Source organism: Chrysochloris asiatica, unplaced genomic scaffold (assembly GCF_000296735.1).
Source record: "Chrysochloris asiatica unplaced genomic scaffold, ChrAsi1.0 scaffold00159, whole genome shotgun sequence".
In the NCBI taxonomy this organism is placed as follows: domain Eukaryota; kingdom Metazoa; phylum Chordata; class Mammalia; order Afrosoricida; family Chrysochloridae; genus Chrysochloris; species Chrysochloris asiatica.
The window spans coordinates 116,977-135,535 of record NW_006408677.1 but is presented as its reverse complement, the minus strand read 5'-3'; the positions used below and the strand labels follow the sequence as shown (position 1 = coordinate 135,535).

Sequence of the window (18,559 nt, the reverse complement as noted above, 5' to 3'; positions counted from 1 at the left end):
GGGGAGGGAGAAAGGGGAAGATAGAGCACAGGGTAGGGAATAGACACAGGATAGCTTGGGTGCTGGAGGAGGGACAATACAAAAGAAGGGGGAAGGGAATGGAAGAACAAAGCTGATGGGAGAACAGTTAGGCAGGTTCGCATGGGCTAAGTGGGACAGAGGTAAATGATGATGTATGCACAACCTTGGAGCAACAGGCCTTCAGGATACAGGGATTGAGGCACAGTTTGAAGGGGTAAAGGGGGGAAGAATGTTAAGATGCTTGGCTGTCTTTTGAATGTTGGTTTCCCTTGCCTACCATTGTAAAATAGACACTTGAGCGGGGGAGAAAAGAATAGCCAGAAACTTCACAATAGAAAGTTTGTAAGTCCATCTTCTGCCTATAACTCATTGGAATACCTTAAAGGGGGCTAGAAGTTGCCCAGTGAAAGAGGCTTCCTATGGCACTTTTGCATTGCATATGACCATAGGTGGAATCCAGAACCCTGTCCAGAGTTGTCTGAGGTAGGAAATCTCCACTGCAAAGGACGAGTAGACCAGCCTTGGGTGGCTAGAAGAACAGAAGATACTTTGTGAAAGAAATACCAGCAGGAAGAATCAGAAACAATAACACAGTCTGATTGATTACTGCAAGAACAAGTAAGCTGTTCGCCCTGGAGCCATCAAGGCAAGTGGTCGGGTCCCCTCAGAGCAAACTCCCTTCCAAGACTAAAACTTAAGAGGAATACATGAGCAGGCATGTGGTCTGGCTGGTGACCATGTTGGTCACTGATAAGGGAAAGAAGGGGAAAAAACAGCAATGAAGTTGGGAGCTAAGTCCGACCACATTTAATAGACTCCTATGAACCCAGGCCAGCAGTACAGCAGGACCTGGGGACTCCTAGTCCCAGAGGCAATGACATGGCCACAGAGGACTAGAGCGGAGAGTGAAGCGTCCAGCTGATATGAAGTGAGGGGAGATGCACAAGAACACCCATACTTGCAGATAGTACCCACTTGACCTGGCTTCAATGGCTAGATGATCAGAACTCAACTAGAAGAAGAAAGAAGAGGGAGGGAAAAAAGAGTAACCCACTACAATTTGATGAACTTTACCTATACTTATGGATGTGGTCGCTCAAAAAGGGGAACAAATCTTTACAGCGAGGATCACTCCCACCCCCTCGGTATACAAGGTTGACAGGGATGGGCAACTTAGACATTGGCTACCCAAAATGGGGGCACCTATAAAGGTAGGAAGTGACTGGCTTACAATCTTTTAATAGGGAGTCTAGTTCCCGACGGGGCAGGGGTAGGTAGAATCTCCACTGAATGATTCCCAATCTGTTGAAACTGGACTGGCGAAAGGAAATGGAGATAGGACTCTAATGGTACAATAGTGAATAATTGCCATCAGGACTAACTGTGAGGGTCAGAAATATTGAGGTAGATGTTTTTTGACAAAAGGAGGGGAATGATTGATTTTGAATCCCAGGAACGGAGGTCCCTTGACCATCAAGTGAAAAGAGCGGAGAGTGTGACTCTACCCAGAGAAGCAGTGACACCAGAGATGGAGGCAGAGACAATGACGTGGAGAGATGGAGCAGCTGGGAACTCTAGAACCAGAGTGGGAGAGGGGCTGTTGGCTGATGGCTGGGGGTGGGGGGCAGGCCTGTGGGGTGTACCCTTTGGAGGGGATTGTAATCATTGCAATGAAACGAAATGTGATAGGATGAATGTAAAACTGATGTTCTCCCATGTTGTTGTTGTTGTTGTTAAGTGCCGTCGAGTCGGTTCCGACCCATAGCGACCCTGTACAGGGTTTCCGAGGGTGTAAATCCTTACGGGAGTAGAAAGCCTCATCTTTCTCCCGCGGAGCAACTGGTAGTTTCGAACCGCTGACCTTAAGGTTCTCCCATGTAAACCCACATAATTCACAATAGAAACTTTAAAAAAACAACAACACCTGAACTATAGAAGAAGAAAATAAAAAGCTGATGCAGGAGTGATATTCAATTTAGTGAGTGAAGGCCAGTCAAACCTAAGTGTAAGCAGAGGAGAATATTGAAGAGTAACAGTAGATTTGCCCATGTCATGACCCTGGAAAAGCTTTGGAATTAGAGGCATCAAGTTCTATAGAAGTGAGGGTGAGGTAGAACACTGACAGAAGGGAGCACTCTTCAAAAATCTGTGTAAGTAACAGTTAGACATCCTCCATCCCTACCTCTACCTAGAAAATCTAGGCAAGTCTTGCTTTAGTTCTGCATAAAATAGGCTAAATTGATTCTGAGAAGTTCCAGAGCTGGAACACTGAAGCCAGAAAAAGGTAGGAGTGAGATGGGGCACTAAAAAAAAAAAAAAGTAGTGACATCAAAATCTTAATGGTGAAACTTAATGATGGTCTCATTCACTCTACATGGCTCACAAATTACTGCCAAACAGGAGGTTAGAGAAATATTCTCTGAAAAATGTCACTAATCAAAGAATCAAAACCTACAAATATTGACAAAATAAAACAAATCAAAAGTAACCAGCCTGTTACCCTGTACTGAAAACCCACTGGTCAACATGCCCATCATGCACAAAAAGTGTCAAATCTGCCTTTTAGAATTTCATTCTTAAATATGAATGGAAAATCATGATCACCAGATTTTAAAGAAAGTCTCCAACACAAAATTGGAAGTCTAAAACAAAGAACAGGTAAAAACTAGGAACTGGAAGAAAGAAAGAAAAAAAATAGAAGAATCGGAACATTTTTTTAAAAACCTTCAAAAATTATAATGAATATCTTCAGTGAAATAAAAGAAAACACCTTCATGAAATAAAAGCAGGATAGCATTAAAATAGAATACTCAAATAACAGGAATGAACTCTTAGAAATTAAAAGTATGAAAGCTAGTTTTTGTTGCATTTTTGTTTTGTTGTTTTTTTTTAAATTTAGTAAAAGTATTAGAACATAAAACTGAGTAAATATACCAGAAAAGAAAACTAAAAAAAAAGATATGGACAATGGTGGTGGTGGTAATAATATGAGCCATGGAGTCAGTTCTGACTCATAGCGACCTTGTATAGGGATTCCAAGGCTGTAATCTTTAAGGGAGCAGAAAACCTTATCTTTCTCCCGCGGAACAGCTGGTAGAACCTTAAAGGTTTGCAGCCTGACTCATAACCACTAAGCTCCCAAAGCTCTTTGTATGGACAATAGAAGTATAACACTAAGAAAATTAAAAGTTCAACCCAGGTAGTTCTATAGCCAACTAATAGTATTCCCAGAGAATACAAAGCAAAGTTGTTAAATAAATTAACAAATAAATAACATAAAGAATATTTGCCAAATGGAATGTGTCTAGATTGAAAGTCTAAATCAAATGTACTACATAATACAAAGGTATATGTCAGAGACTTTGATATTATAAAATTTCATAACTTCAGGTTTAAAGAGAAGATCTTCAGTTGTTTGAGAGGGGAAATAAAACATGTTGCATCAAAGGATCAGGAATCCAAAGGACATTAAAGTTCTCAATGCCAAGAGTGAAAAGTAGAAGACAGCATATTTTGTCTTCAAAGTATTTGTTGTTACTGTTGTTAAATGCCATCAAGTCAAGAAGTGTCTGGTGGGTTTGAACCACCAACCTTTTGGTTAGACGTCCAGTGCTTACCCTACAGCATCACACTGGTGGTGGTGGTGGTGGTAGTGATATGCTGTGGAGTTGGTTCCGACTCATATCGACCCTACGTAGGGTTTCCAAGGCTGTCAATCTTTACTGGAGCAGAAAGCCTCATCTTTCTCCCGCGGAGCAGCTGGTAGTTTCAAACTGCTGACCTTGCAGTTAGCAGTCTGACCCATAACCACTGTGCTACTAGAGCTCCTTTAGGACTCCTCAAAGTGTTTAGGGAAATTATTTTTAACCTAGATTTATTTACTCAACCAAATTATCAACCAATTGTTATTGTTAAGTGCTCTCGAGTTGGTTCCGACTCTTAGCAACCCATAGGGATTTCCAAGGAGAGGCTAGTGAGTTTGAACTGCCGACCTTCCAGTTCAAACCAACCTTGAGTTTCAATGTTTATCCTACATCTCTACATCAACCAATAATAGAGAAAAAATAATAACTTTTCACATATTCCACCAAACAACAGAGTAAATAAAGAAAATGAGAATTATAAGATTCATAAACTAGTAGATCCAGCATAGAAAAGAAAGACTTTCCAGGATGATGAAAAGAAAGATCCTAGCATAATAATTGAACGGCAGCCTTAGGGAGCAACATGTTTAAATTGGAATTGGAGGTAAACGGACCCAAGAAAAAAACAGATGAAATTGGTAAAAAATTAAACAGATTTTACAAAGCATAAATATATGTGTTAAGTTTTTCAGTAGTGGAAAGATGTAGAAATCAAGGTGAGCAAATGAAAAAAGAAAACAATTATTAATTCCAAGAAAAATAAAAAGTTATACATAAAATGAATGATAAGAAATATACTGCACAGTTTAGCAACAAATGTCAACATTATTGTTGTTAGGTGCCATTGAATCGGTTAGGAGCACAACAGAACAAAACACCATCCAGTCCTGTGCCATCCTCACAATTCCTGCTATGCTTGAGCCCATCGCTGCTGCCACTGTGTCATTCCATCTAGTTGGGGGTCTCCCTCTTTTGCACTGACCCTTCGTTTTACTAAGCATGATGTCCTTCTCCAGGGACTGGTCCCTCCTGATAATATGTCCAAAGTATAAGAGACAAAGTCTGGTCATCTTAGCTTCTAAGGAGCTTTCTGGTTGTACTTTTTCTAGCATAGATTTGTTTGTCCTTGTGGCAGTCCATGGTACCTTTAAAATTCTTCTCTAACACCATAACTTAAATGTATCAATTATTCTACAGTCTTCTTTATTTATATTTATTTATTATTTATCTGTCCAACTTTTACATGTAGAGGGGAATATTGATAAGCAACAGATTTGCCCCAGTCAATCTTGCCATGGGTTAAAAGCCCTTTAGTCTTCAATCTGACATCTTTGCTTTTCAACACTTTAAAAAGGTCTTGTGCAACAGATTTTCCTAATGCAATACGTCGTTTGATTTCTTGCCTGCTGCTTCCATGTGTTTTAATGGTGGATTCAAGCAAAACGATGTCTTTAACAACTTAAATCTTTTCTCATTTGTCATGATATTATGTATTGGTCCAGTGCCACATCCGACCTTGGCTATTCTCCATGTCCAGTGTGGAGAGATTAAACCTGAGTAGGGGCAATGGGAGGAGCTCTGGTAGCATAGTGGTTACGAATCGGGCTGCAAACCTTAAGGCCAGCAGTTCGAAACTACCAGCAGCTCCGCGGGAGAAAGATGAGGCTTTCTGCTCCCGTAAAGATTTATAGCCTCGGAAACTCTGTACAGAGTCGCTATGGGTCGGAACCGACTCGACAGCACTTAACAACAACAACAACAGGGGCAATGGGAGATTGGAAGGAAAACAAAGACACAAGACACAAATGCATTAAGTAAAAGTGAGGACCAGATGGGATGCAGCACTCTAATGGAGATACTGTGACCCAGACCAAGTGCAGCAAGTTTATTTTATACACACATATAAAGGGGAGGTGTTTGGGGGAGGCGTAGGAGTGCAGGAATCTTGTACAGTTTTTGCATGTAGTAAGCGGAACTTAATCAGAAAAACGTAACTGTGGTAGCTAGCTGTAACACTGATTAGAATGGCAGTGCTAACAGAAATACAGGATGCCTATTTAAGCAAACTGAGCTGAAGGTTTTCTTCATCTAGAGACTTCAGCCTGTTGGCTGGTCCAACTGTTGCTCGAAAACAGGATGATTGAGGACCCCTGGCTCAGCCGCTCCCAACAGTCCAGTGGTGAGGATTTTTATTTTCTTTACATTGAGGTACAGCCCATATTGATCTTCATCAGTAAGTATTTTAAGTCCTCTTTGCTTTCAGCAAGCAAATTTGTATCATCTGCATATCACAAATTGCTAATGAGTCTCCCTCCAATCTTGATACCACACTTTTCTTTATAATCTGGCTTCTCAGATTTTTTCCTCATCATACAGACTGAATAAGTATGGTAAAAGAATACTGCCCTGGCACACCTTTCCTGATTTTAAATCATTCAGTCTCCTTTTTCTTTTTGAATGACTTCCTCTTGGTCTATGTACAGGTTACTCATGAGCACAATTAAGTTTTCCAAAATACTCATCCTTCACAATGTTGTACATAGCTTGTTATGATCCACACATTCAGAAGTCTTTGCATAGCCAATAAACCTCAGGTAAACATCTTTCTGGTATTCTCGGTTTTCAGCCAAGATCCATCTGAGGTCAGCAAAGATAGCCCTCATTCCACATCCTGATCTGAATCAGGCTTGAACTTCTGGCAGTTCCCTGCCAATATACTCTTGCAGCTGGTTTTGAATTACCTTTAACAAAATTTTACTTGCATGTGATATTAATGATTTCCACATTCCAATGAGTCACTTCTCCTTGAAATGGGCACAAATATGAATCTCTTCCAATCAGTTGACCAGGTAGTTTTCGTCCAAATTTTTTGGCATAGATGAGTGAGTGCCTCCAGTGCTGCATCAGTTTGTTGAAAAATTTCAACTTGTATTCCATCAATTCCTGGAGCCTTGTCCTTTGCCAATACCTTTAGTGCACCTTGGACTTCTTCCTTCAGTAGGATTCTATCTTGATCACATGCTACCTCTTGAAATGGTTGAACACTGACCATTTATTTTTGGTACAGTCACTCTGTGTATTCCTTCCATAGTTTGTTGATGCTTTCTGCATCATTAAATATTTTGCACATAAAATCCTTCAATATTTCAAATAGAGGCTTGAATGCTTTCCTCAGTTCTTTCAGTTTGAGAAATGTTGGCTGTGTTTTTCCCCTTTGGTTTACTAACTCCAGGTCTTTGCACATTTCCTTATAATGTTTGACTTTGTCTTCTCAAGCTGCCCTTTGACATTTTCTATTCAGTTCTTTACCTCCTCATTTCTTCTATTTGCTTTATCATCTCTACACTGAAGAGAAAGTTTCAGAGGCTCTTCTGCATAGGAGCAATTGATCTGTTCTACAGTCTACACTGGATTTTTTTTTGGTTAATTATATGGAGCTTTTATACCATATTTTTCCACAGAGGTAGTCAATTTGATTTCTGTGTATTCCATTTGGTGAAGTCCATGTGTATATTTGCCTTTTATGTTGTTTAATAAAGGTATTTTCAGTGAATACATTATTGGTCTTATAAAATTATATCATGTGATCTCTAGAATATTTTCAAGGTCATATTTTCCAACTACTAATCTTTCCTCTTTGTTACCAATCATTGTATTCTAATCACAAGTAATTATCAATACATCTTGAATGCACAGTTGATCAATTTCAGACTGAAGAAGTTGGTAAAATTCTTCAGTTTCATCATCACTGGCTTCAGTGGTTGGTACATGAATTTGAATAATAGTGGTATTATTGTAGGCATGTGGATATTATCTTATCACAGACAGCATTATATTTCAAGATAGACCAGGAAATGTTCTTTTTAATGCCATGCCATTCCTCTTCAGTTTGCCATCCCGGCATAGTTAACTACTGATGTGAGATTCAAAATGGCCCTAATTAGTCAATTTCAGCTCATAATGCCTAACATACTGATGTTTATGTGTTCCATTTCTTTTTTGACAATTTCCAATTTTCCTAGATTCATACAAATGGTTGCAAACCGGGCTGCGAACCTCAAGGTTGGCAGTTCGAAACAATCAGCTGTTCTGCGGGAGAAAGATAAGGCTTTCTGCTCCCATAAATATTTACAGCTTCCAAAACCTTGTGCAGGGTCACTGTGAGTTGGAACTGACTCCACGGTACTTAACAACAATAACATACTTCATATGTTCCATGTTCCAATTATTAATGGATGTTTATGGTTGTTTCTCCTCATTTTGAGTTGTGCCCTATCAACAAATGAAGGTTCAGAAAGCTTTACACATCATCACAGTCAACTCTACTTTGAGGAGGCAGCTCTTCCATAGTTGTATTTTGAGTTCCTTCCAACCTGAGCAGTTCATCTTCTGGCACTATATCTGACAATATTTTGGTGGTATTCATCATGTTTCAGTATTCAATATTCTGGTGCTAGCTAAATGCTTCACTAATATTCATAGGGTTTTCAGTGACTAATAATTCAGAAGTAGACTGCCTCTCTGTCTTCCAAGTCTGTCTTAGCCTGGAAACTTAGCTGAAATCTGTCCACCATGGATGACCTTCTGGTATTTAAAATATTGGTAGCATAGCTTCCAACATCACAGCAACACAAAAGCCACCACAGTGCGACAAACTGACAGACCAGTGGTGCATATTTAAATAAGTACACTTAAAAATACTGAATATGGATTTAACTAAAAACTGTGACATCACTATATTGAAGGTATGAAACAGAGTAAAACAGCAACAAGAAAAACCTACTGTCATCAAATAGATTCCTACTCATAGCAACCGTACATAGGATTTCTGAGACAGTAAATGTTTATGGGAGGAGACAGTCTCATCTTTCTCCTGAGGGCAGACTGGAGGATTTGAACTGCCAACTTTGCAGTTAGCAGCCCAATGCCTAATGCACAGCACCACCATGGTTCCTTTGAAGAAGGGTAAGGAGCTAAAAACTAGCTAACAAACTTCCTCTTCTATAATTGGAACCCAACAAATAATGTCAGTATTTGATTAGTCAAGAGATACAATTGACAGTATGGTATTCAGAAACATACAAGTAAATATCAGAATAAAGAATTAAAAGAGATGAAAGGAGTTCTCTAAGGAAGGGTGGAAGAGAAGCCAAGGGACAAATATGCTGTTGACCTTAATATTGATTTTAGCATATCTTAATTTTTTAAAACGATGTGCATTCATCATTTTGATAGTATTTTTCTTTCTTTGTTACTTTTCAAAGAAGCATGGGCATAAGTTAAAAGAGATTGCAAACCGCAGAGAGAGTCTTTCAGTGAAAGTTATTGGGCAAGGGAGAAACACAGCCATCTTGTTAATGCTTTTGTTTACTCATTTAATGTCTCTCCCACTAGAATTTAAGCTCCGTAAGGGCAGAAACAAGTGATGTGCTAGTAAATGTTTGATAACTTCTCTATGGTGGTGGGAGGGGAGGGGGAACCAACAACTCTGAATTGTAGCATTTGTTGCAATCCAGCATGCCTGATTTTGAGTTGCCTATATGATATCACATGGATCTCTGGTAGCGTAGTGGTTATGAATCGGGCTGCAAACCTCAGGGTCAGCAGTTCAAAACTACCAGCTGTTCCGCTGGAGAAAGATGAGGCTTTCTGCTCCCGTAAAGATTTACAGCCTTAGAAACCCTGTACAGGGTCGCTATGAGTCGGAATCGACTCCACGGCACATAACAACAACAACAACATATGATATCACAAGGAACTCTAGTAGCATAGTGGTTATGAGTCAGACTGCCAGCCTCAAGGCCAGCAGTTCAAAATTACCAGCCATTCCATGGGAGAAAGATGAGGCTCTCTGCTCTCATAAAGATTTACAGCCTTGGACACCCTATGCAGGGTTGCTATGAGTCGGAACCAACTCCACGACACACCACCACCACCACTATATGATATCACTAATAAGATTATCTTGGTCCCAAGGTACTCTACCACAAAACCCAAACCAAACTTACTGCCATTGGGTTGATTCCAACTCATAACAACTTTATAGGACAGAGTAGAACTGCTCCATAGGCTTTTCAAGACTGTAGATCTTTACAGGAGCAGCTCACTTCATCTTTCTCCTGAGAAGCGGCTGCTGGGCTTGAATGGTGACTCTGCGGTTGGCAGCTCTACACTTAACCCACTATACCATCAGGGTTCCTCTGCCAGTCACCTTACACATTTTGCCTTGTTTAATCTTCACTCTATATGGAGTCCTGGTGTGACACTGTAGGATAAGCACTGGACTACTAACTGCAAGGTCAGTGATTCAAACAGACCAGATGCTCTTTGGAAATCCTATCAGGGTCACTATGAGTCAGAAGCAACTCAATGGCACTTAACAATGACATCAAAACTCTTCACTATAATGGCAAGGATCCCTGGTGATGTAATGGATTATGCATCGGGCTGCTAACTGCAAGGCCAGCAGTTCTAGTGCCAGATACTCTGAGGGAGAAAGATGAGGTTTTCTGCTCATGTAAAGATTTATAGCCTTGAGACTCTAGATTCATGGAAAGAGAGGGACTGAGAGCTGGTGGCCAATGGCAGACTTGCAGAATGTGCCCTTTGGTGGTGTCAATTATTATATATGCCTGAGTGCTTTAAAAAAAAAAAAAAAAAAGAGCTAAAATGAATAGCAAGAAATACGGTTAACTGATGGTACATGGAGGGGATTATAATCATTGTAATGAAACAAAGAATATGATTTGTTGAATGTAAAACTGATGCTCTGCACTGTAAACTTTCACTCAATTCACAATAAAAACCTTTTTTTAAAAAAGATTCATAGCCTGGAAAAAAACCTCTGCAGAATCAGAACCTGCTCTGTGGCATATAACCACCATAATCCTAAAATAGAGGATGCAAACCACAAGGTCAGCAGTTCGAAACTACCAGCTGATCCATGGGAGAAAGATGAGGCATTCTGCTCCCATAAAGATTTACAGCCTCGGAAACCCTGTACAGGGTCGCTATGAGTCGGAACCGACTCCACAGCACACAGCCACCAACAACAAACTATTTTACGGAGTCCTGACGTGATGCTGTAGGAAAAGCACTGGACTGCTTACCATAAGGTTTATGGTTCAAACCCACAAGTTGCTCTTTGGAAATCCTTTACAGGGTGACTATGAGTAGGAACCAACTCAATGACACATAGCAACAACCACCTATATCTTACAGGTGAGAAAACTGAGACACAAAAAATCTAAGTAACTTGCCCAAGTTCACACAGCTAATATGAGCCAGAGCTGAGGTGTAAACCTAAGTTTGTGTCTGCTACATCAGGTGCCAGGGAGTGTACTGGGTTATGCATTGGGCTACTAACAGCAAAGTCAGTAGTTCAAATCCACGAGCCGCTTTGGGGAGAAAGATGAGGCTTTCAGCTCCCATAAGCATTTACAGCCTGGAAAACCCTATGCAGGGTTGCTACGAGTCAGAAATGACTAAACAGCACACCACCACCACCACATCAGGTACCTTCAAAAATTCCTTCTAGCAAGGTAATTTAGGAAAAATGGGGGTGGGGTGGGGAGAGTTGTTTGTTGGAGATGTGAAGATAACTGTCTCACCCCAATCACACTTTGGTTATGAAGGTCTCCCATAGGCACCTGTAAAGCAGGGCCAGAAATGCATGTAAACAGTGTTTTTTTTATAAGCTCTTGAGTCCTCATTTTAGCTGTATTTCCTTGTTTAAAGGAGAGTACATGCTGCCTAGCAACTGAACTAATGACGTGTTTTTTGCCTAAATTAATTTATGTTTTCCACAAGCTCAGAGATGGAATCAAAGAGTAAAAGGTCTGCATTTTTACCACTATATTTGTTCTTCTGTATGTACAATATGCACACACCTTTATTATTTCCTCAATCCTGTTAATAAAGTTAAAAAGTAACTTAGAGTGTATCTATCTGGTGTCATACTATTGGCTAAAAAGTACAAAAATTCATCATTTAAATACACAACACTAAATAACTGATTTGACCAACCATTATTAGAAATTTGAGGGATTGTTTCAATTCATATCTATATTGACTGTTGTTTTATGTATGCCTGTGTGTCCCCTAAAAGAGAGAGATGTTTATTATAAACATATGCTCATATCAGTGGTAATAAAGTTCAAATTAGGCACTCTGAATAGCTCTGCTAGTCACTCTTTTTATTTAAAAAAAAAATCAAAAAATTTTTGCTATTAATTCTCAAGACATAAAAAGATAAGTAAACCTAAGCTGCATCTGAACTACTTATTCAGAGAGAGAAGCAGAGCACTGAGTAAATAAATAAAGGAGAATATCATGTAGAGTGTGAGTACTAGCAGCCTACCTGAAAGTCTTCTTTCTTGCTAACATAATCCCAAATTTGTTCAGACTTTTCCAACAGCTAGCATCAATTATAGTGCTCTCATTTCTCTTTCCAAATTATTGGTTTAGGCATGAATAACTGACACAATTATAGCTAAGAAGTTTAGAGGGGTGGGGTCTGTTTAGGAAGTTTTGGAGAAAGACTTCCTCATTCGTAAAAGGGGAAAGAGAAAGGAACATTCCCTATCTTTGCCTTTTTAAGATGTCTGGAACTGTGGCAGCCATTTTGGGACCATGAGAACCAGCTCACTAGGGCAAGCTAGCAAGCTATGATTTGCAAAGAGGAAAAATTAAGAGAAATTATTTGTTGATGACATAATTGAGCTGCTAAATTAACCAACCCTGGAGGCCCCTTACACAAGGCTGGTTTGAACCACAAGTTTGGCAGTTCAAACTCACAAACCACTCCTCAGAAACCCTATACAGGGTCACTATGGGTTGGAACTAATTCAAAGGCACTTAACAACAACAACTCAAGTAAATTTAGTTGATCTTCTTCCAGCTGCTTGGGAATTTCACCTTCTGTAGCTGCCTCTATGTAGGCTTGATAGAAGGTCTTTTCATGAGGCTCCACTGTAGTGGTCAACACAGCATCCTAGGCCTCCCAGAGCTTTGGAATGTTCCTCAGGATCTGGTAGGGGGTGTGCTTATAAGGTGAACTGTAGAGTAGGGCATCATAGGGAACAAATATACAGGTTCCATCGATCATTTTCATGATCATGAGCCCATTCCAAAAGATGCCTCAGAGTCTCTTCCCTAATCAAGGCTGAATGTATACACATGATGATTACTGAAATCCACAAAACAGGGACACAGTGGCAGAAACTTGCTAGTAAAAGACAATATCAAAAACTACAGATTATGAGACATAAATACATTTCTTATAAGCAATTTGTAAATTATTTCTGTCTTATGCCTCCAAGCTGACCAAGATGATGATGTCCTGAACTGAAGGTATGTTCAGGGACCTTGGGTTAGGTATAGGGACAAAAGAGATGTACCTACAGAGTACAGTGCCTAATACTAGACAGGAACTAAAAGAAATATGATACATAGGAGATAGCATAATGAAGAGGTTTGGGGCTTGAAAGGTCTAGGTGTGTCATAGTTTTGCATATAACATGCACACATAAATGGCACATATACATAGGAAACCAATGCATAAGGGGGTCAGTTTGCAAAAACTGTATAATGCATGTGTTATTTCCACCAAAATATGGTATATCCTAACTCTACCAGTTGCTAGTTGTGTAGTCTTGGATAAATTACATAACTTGTCTCTGCCTCATTCATAATATGTCCATCATGGTAATAATATGTGTTTCATGGGGTAGTAGCAAGGATTGAAGATGATAACTCATATAATGGGTTTACCACATGGCACTCATTAATGGTAGTGTTATTATAGCTTAGAATAAGAAGGCAAAAATGAGAGTATGGAAGATATTCCCATAGACACTCTTGTTTTTTACTGCTAACTCCCTACAAGCATATATTCCAATAGATTTTGACTAACTATTCCCATTCTTACCAAGTCCATTATAGACATGAAATGACACTAAGTCACACTCACCTATAAATGCAACTAGTATTATGAACAATATGTTTTTTTTTAATCTAACTTCCTTATAATTGGAATTACTTTGCACCCAAAAGCTATGACAGAGTAGATTAGAAGGGGCCACGGTTGAAGATTGGCAGCTAGATCATGAAGCTGAACATTTTATATCCAATTTCGCCATTGGCATGCTAAATAAGTTTAGTTTAAGCCCACTTGTGCTTCAGTGCCCACATCTTGAAAATGTGGATTCAAATGCATTTCACAGGTACATTGAGTAGTTTAATTAGATAATGCCTGGCAAGTATTCTGAGCTCCTTGGAGAAAGGCAAAGGTCCTATTGCCATTTGTAAAAATTAATTATACATGCTTATATGGAATCTTTCATCTCAGGAACTAAGTGTGCTTAACTATGTTAAATGACTGGTCTTGAGCATTTACATATTGCTTCATTTATTTGCAAAAACCTCTGTCTTAACTATCTAATACTACCATAAGAGCAATCCCATAAGTGAATGGCTTTAACAAACTAATTTTTCAGGAGTCTGAATTCAGGAAGGCAACTCTAGGGAAAGACTTTGTGGACTCTGGAAGAAGGTGCTTATCCCTTTTGAGCTGCTCCTCAGCTTTAGCCAACCCTATTCTCTTAGTCCATCTCAGTGGTGACCCCACCCCCTTAGCCCTGGCAGGCCCTGTTCTGCTGCCCTTTGGGAATGGAAACGGCCCGCCTCCCAGCTTTGAGCTGAAATCCTTCAATATTGCACACCTACATGAAGCCTACACTCTGGAACAGACTTGGAGAAGCTCTGACTCTTTTGAAACCTATTAGGTTGTGGACCCACCCTTTGAGATCCAGTTAACTGTGGTGGTGGTGGTGGAGGTTATGTGCCGTGGAGTTGGTTCTGACTCATAGCAACCCTGAACAGGGTTTTTGAGGCTGTAAATCTTTACAGGAGCAGAAAACCTCATCTTTCTCACGCAGACCATCTGGTACTTTCAAACTGCTGACCTTGCGGTTCACAGCCCAATTCGTAACCACTACGCTATCACAGCTCCTATAGCAAACTGTGGCCACACACTTTGAAACCTAGAAGGCCCTGCTCCCAGTGCTCATTTTAACAGTTTTACTGATCTCTGGGCTGCTACAGGGATGGTGTTTTTCTTTTGTCGTCTTCTTTTTTTTGTTTTTTTTTTTTTTTTTTAGAACAACAGATATAACTTCTACCTGTAAAATTTCAAGAGACAGACCACGTTTTTTTCCTTTCATTTTTTTTCTTTGTCCCCTTCAGTCTAAATTGATGGGTTTTCTGCTATGGTCGTTGATTTTATCCATCAGCCACAGGCTGATTCTCTTTTTTAAAAAAGTTTTTATTGTGAATTGAGTGATATTTTACATGGCAGAACATTGATTTTCCACCCAACCAATCATATTTTGTTTTATTGCAATGATTACAATTCCCTCCATGCACCATCGGTTAACAGTATTTGCCTCTATTCCAGATTTATTTTGTTTTGTTTTTGATGTACACAAAACACACAGGAAAACATAATTGTTTAAACCACCAAAGGGCACAGTTTGAAGCCATACTCCTGTCCACAGGCACACAACCTTTCTCTTTCCGTGAGTCTAGAGTCCTCAGCTGCTCTATCTCTGCCTATGTCTCTGGTGTTGCTGCTTCTCTGGTTAGGATCCCACGCTTCACTCATGCTCTCCCCTCTTGATGGTCCTAGGGTCCTAGACTTAATCTCTTTAACAAAAGATTATGTAGCCACATCTTTGGTTAACATTCATGTCCTTAGTTTGTACAATGGAATTTTCCAAATCTCAATTTGCAGTTTGTTTTTAAGTCATCACTTTCCACTCACGTTTCACTATAAGATATAAGAAGAACTCACATGGCCCCTTTAAGATCTTGCTTGGAAATCTCATCAGCCAGATACTCAAATTTATCATTTCGAATTTCTAAGTTTACCAAATGTCTAACATAATTCAGACAACTTCCTAGCATTGCATAAAAAGTATCATCCTTCCTCCACTGTCCGATCACAAGTTCATCATTTGATTTTAAAGCATCACCAGATGCACATTTAATGTCCACATTTCTAACAATATTCTGTTATTGGTGACATATGTATTCTCTGAGATTCTCTACAAGATGATAGGAACTTTCTCCTCACTTCCTTCTGAGCTCTCACTAGACTTGCCTTTGATGTCCATAATTCTACTAACAGTCTCAAGGCAAAGTAGGCTTTTTTATTATAAAGCACATTAAAACACTTCCAGCCTCTACCCATTACCCAATTCCAAAACCACTACCAAATTTTATGTATACATTAAGTAGTACCCTACTCTTCCGGTACAAAATTCTCTCTTAGTTATCAATTTTTTTCTGTTATAGAAATCCCACAAATCGGTGGCTTTAACAAACAATTTGTTTCATCCCAGGTCCGAGGCTAGAATTATGAATTCTTGGTACTAGCTCCAGGAGAAGGCTTTATTTCTCTGTTAACTCTGGAGGAAAGTCTCTGTCTCTTCTGAGCTTCTACTCCTGGACCATCTTTATGTAGCCTGGCCTCCCTCTTCCCCATCTATGATCCACGAACTTGTTTAAAATCTTTTTTATCTGAAATTTGTGCACATTTCAAAGAAAGGTGATCCAACAGAATACAGAAAGGGTTAAACAATATCATTAACATCACACATAAGTAAAATTTTGCTGAAGATACTTCAAAAAACAGTTGCAGCAGTATATCAACAAAGAAATGCCAGAAATTCAAGTTGGATTCAAAAGAGGCTGTGGAATGAGGAAAATCACTGCTAATGTCAGATGGATCTTGGGTAAAAGCAGAGAATACCAGAAAGATGATTACAAGATTTTATTGACTGTGCAAAGGCATTTGACTGTGTGTATCATAAAAAATTATGGATAAGGCATACAAGCTTGCTGGGGACCATATTGGTCTCCTGGTGAGTGGAAGAGGGGGAAAGGCAGCAATGAAGATATGGGCTGAGTTCGACCACGTACCATAGAATCCCGTCAACCTGGAGATGAGAGAAAGAGGAGGAAGTGCTGATTGGTCAAAAGTATGGTGAGACCTAAGGACTCCTGAGCTCATGGACAAGAGCCATGGGAGGGCTGGAGCTGAGAGTGAAGCGTCCAGCTGATATGAAGTGAGGGGAGATGCACAAGAACACCCAAACTTGTAGATAGTAACCATTCTACCTACCTTCGATGGCTTGATAATCATAACTCGACTAGAGGAAGATTTTTTTTTTTTTTTTTTGTATAAAGGAAATGTGAAAATTGCTACAATTTGATGGACGTGACCTATACTTAAGGATGTAGTAACTCAAAATACCAGCTGAGAAGGAAGGCGTCTTCACATCAAATATCAATCCCATCTTAAACTTTAGCTAACTAAAATGGAGGAGCGGCTATGAAGGCATGAAGAAACTGACTTATAGGTTTTCAAGGAGTTTAGTTTCAGAGTGTGCAGGGGAAGGTATCCCCACTGAATAGTTTGCATCTTGTCTGGATGGGTCTGGTGAAAGGAGATGGGGATAAGATTCTCAGGATTCAACAGTGAGTAATTGTTATAACTAATTGTGACTGTCACAACTGTAAAGATAGAAGTTGTGTAACAAAAATAGAGGTGTAGTTAATCTTACAGTCAGGGAACAGAGGAACCTAGGACCATCAAGGGAGAAGAGCAGAATGTGGGACTCTATCCAGAGAAGCAGCGACACCAGAGATGGAGGTAGAGATAAGGACATGGAGAGATAGAGCAGCTGACGACTCTAGATTCATGGATAGAGAAAGGCTGTGTGCTGGTGACCAGGAGGCGGGCTTGCAGAATGTGCCCTTTGGTTGTTAAAATTATTATATATTCATTAGTGTTTTGGTGTACATCTCCCCACCACCACCAAAAAATAAACAGGGAAATAGAAACAAATACCGTTGAATGATGATGCATGGAAGAGATTGTAATCATTGCAATGAAACAATGAGTGTAAAACCAGTGTTCTCCCATGTAAAATATCACACAATTCACAATAAAAACTTTTTTTTTTTTAATTTATGGATAACATTACAAAGAATGGGAATTGCAGAATGTTTCATTGTACTTATGTGGAACCTGTTGTTGTTTGTTGTTAGATGCCATTGAGTCGGTACCGACCCATAGTGGCCTTATGCACAGCAGAATGAAACACTGCCCAATCCTGAGCCAACCTCACTATTGTTACCATGGCTTGAGTCCATCGATGCTGCCACTTGGCCAATCCATCTCATTGGGGGTCTTCCTCTTTTTCTCTGATCCTCCACCTTACCAAACATGATATCCTTCTCCAGCAACTGGTCCCTCCTGACAGTATGTCCAAAGTATGAGAGATGAAGTTTGGCCATCTTGGCCTCCAAGGAGCACTCTGGCTGCACTTCTTCCAAAACGGATCTATTGGTTCTTTTGGCAGCCCATGTCACTTTCAATACTCTCCTCCAACACCATAATTCAAAAGCATCAATTCTACAGTCTTCCTTATTCACTGTCCAGCTTTTGCAATCATATGAGGTTATTGAAATTACCATGGCTTGGGTCAGGCGCACCTTAATCCTCAAGCTGACATCTTTGCTCTTCAACACTTTAAAAAGGTCTTGTGCAACAGATTTGCCTAATGCAATACGTCGTTTGATCTCTTGACTGCTGCTTCTGAGAGTGTTGATAGTTGATCCAAGAAGAATGAAGTCCTTAACAACTTCAATCTTTTCTCCGTTGATAAGAATGCTGTTTATTGGTCCAGTGGTGAGGATTTTTGTTTTCTTGACATTGAGATGTAATCCATAATGAAGGTTCTGCCCTTTGATCTTCATTAGTAAATGTTTTATGTCCTCTTCACTTTCAGCTAGCAAGGTTGTAGCATCTGCATATCGCAGGTTGTTAA

At 39.7% G+C, this 18,559-nt stretch overlaps 1 protein-coding gene across 1 annotated transcript in view; it reads right to left on the bottom strand.

The window, feature by feature from the left end:
• Positions 1-18,559, bottom strand: part of GUCY2F (guanylate cyclase 2F, retinal) — a 197,739-nt gene that overhangs the window by 142,766 nt on the left and 36,414 nt on the right. The window contains 2 exon segments of the mRNA XM_006878253.1: positions 12,552-12,777; positions 12,779-12,852. Of these exon segments, the coding sequence (XP_006878315.1) occupies positions 12,552-12,777; positions 12,779-12,852 (300 nt within the window).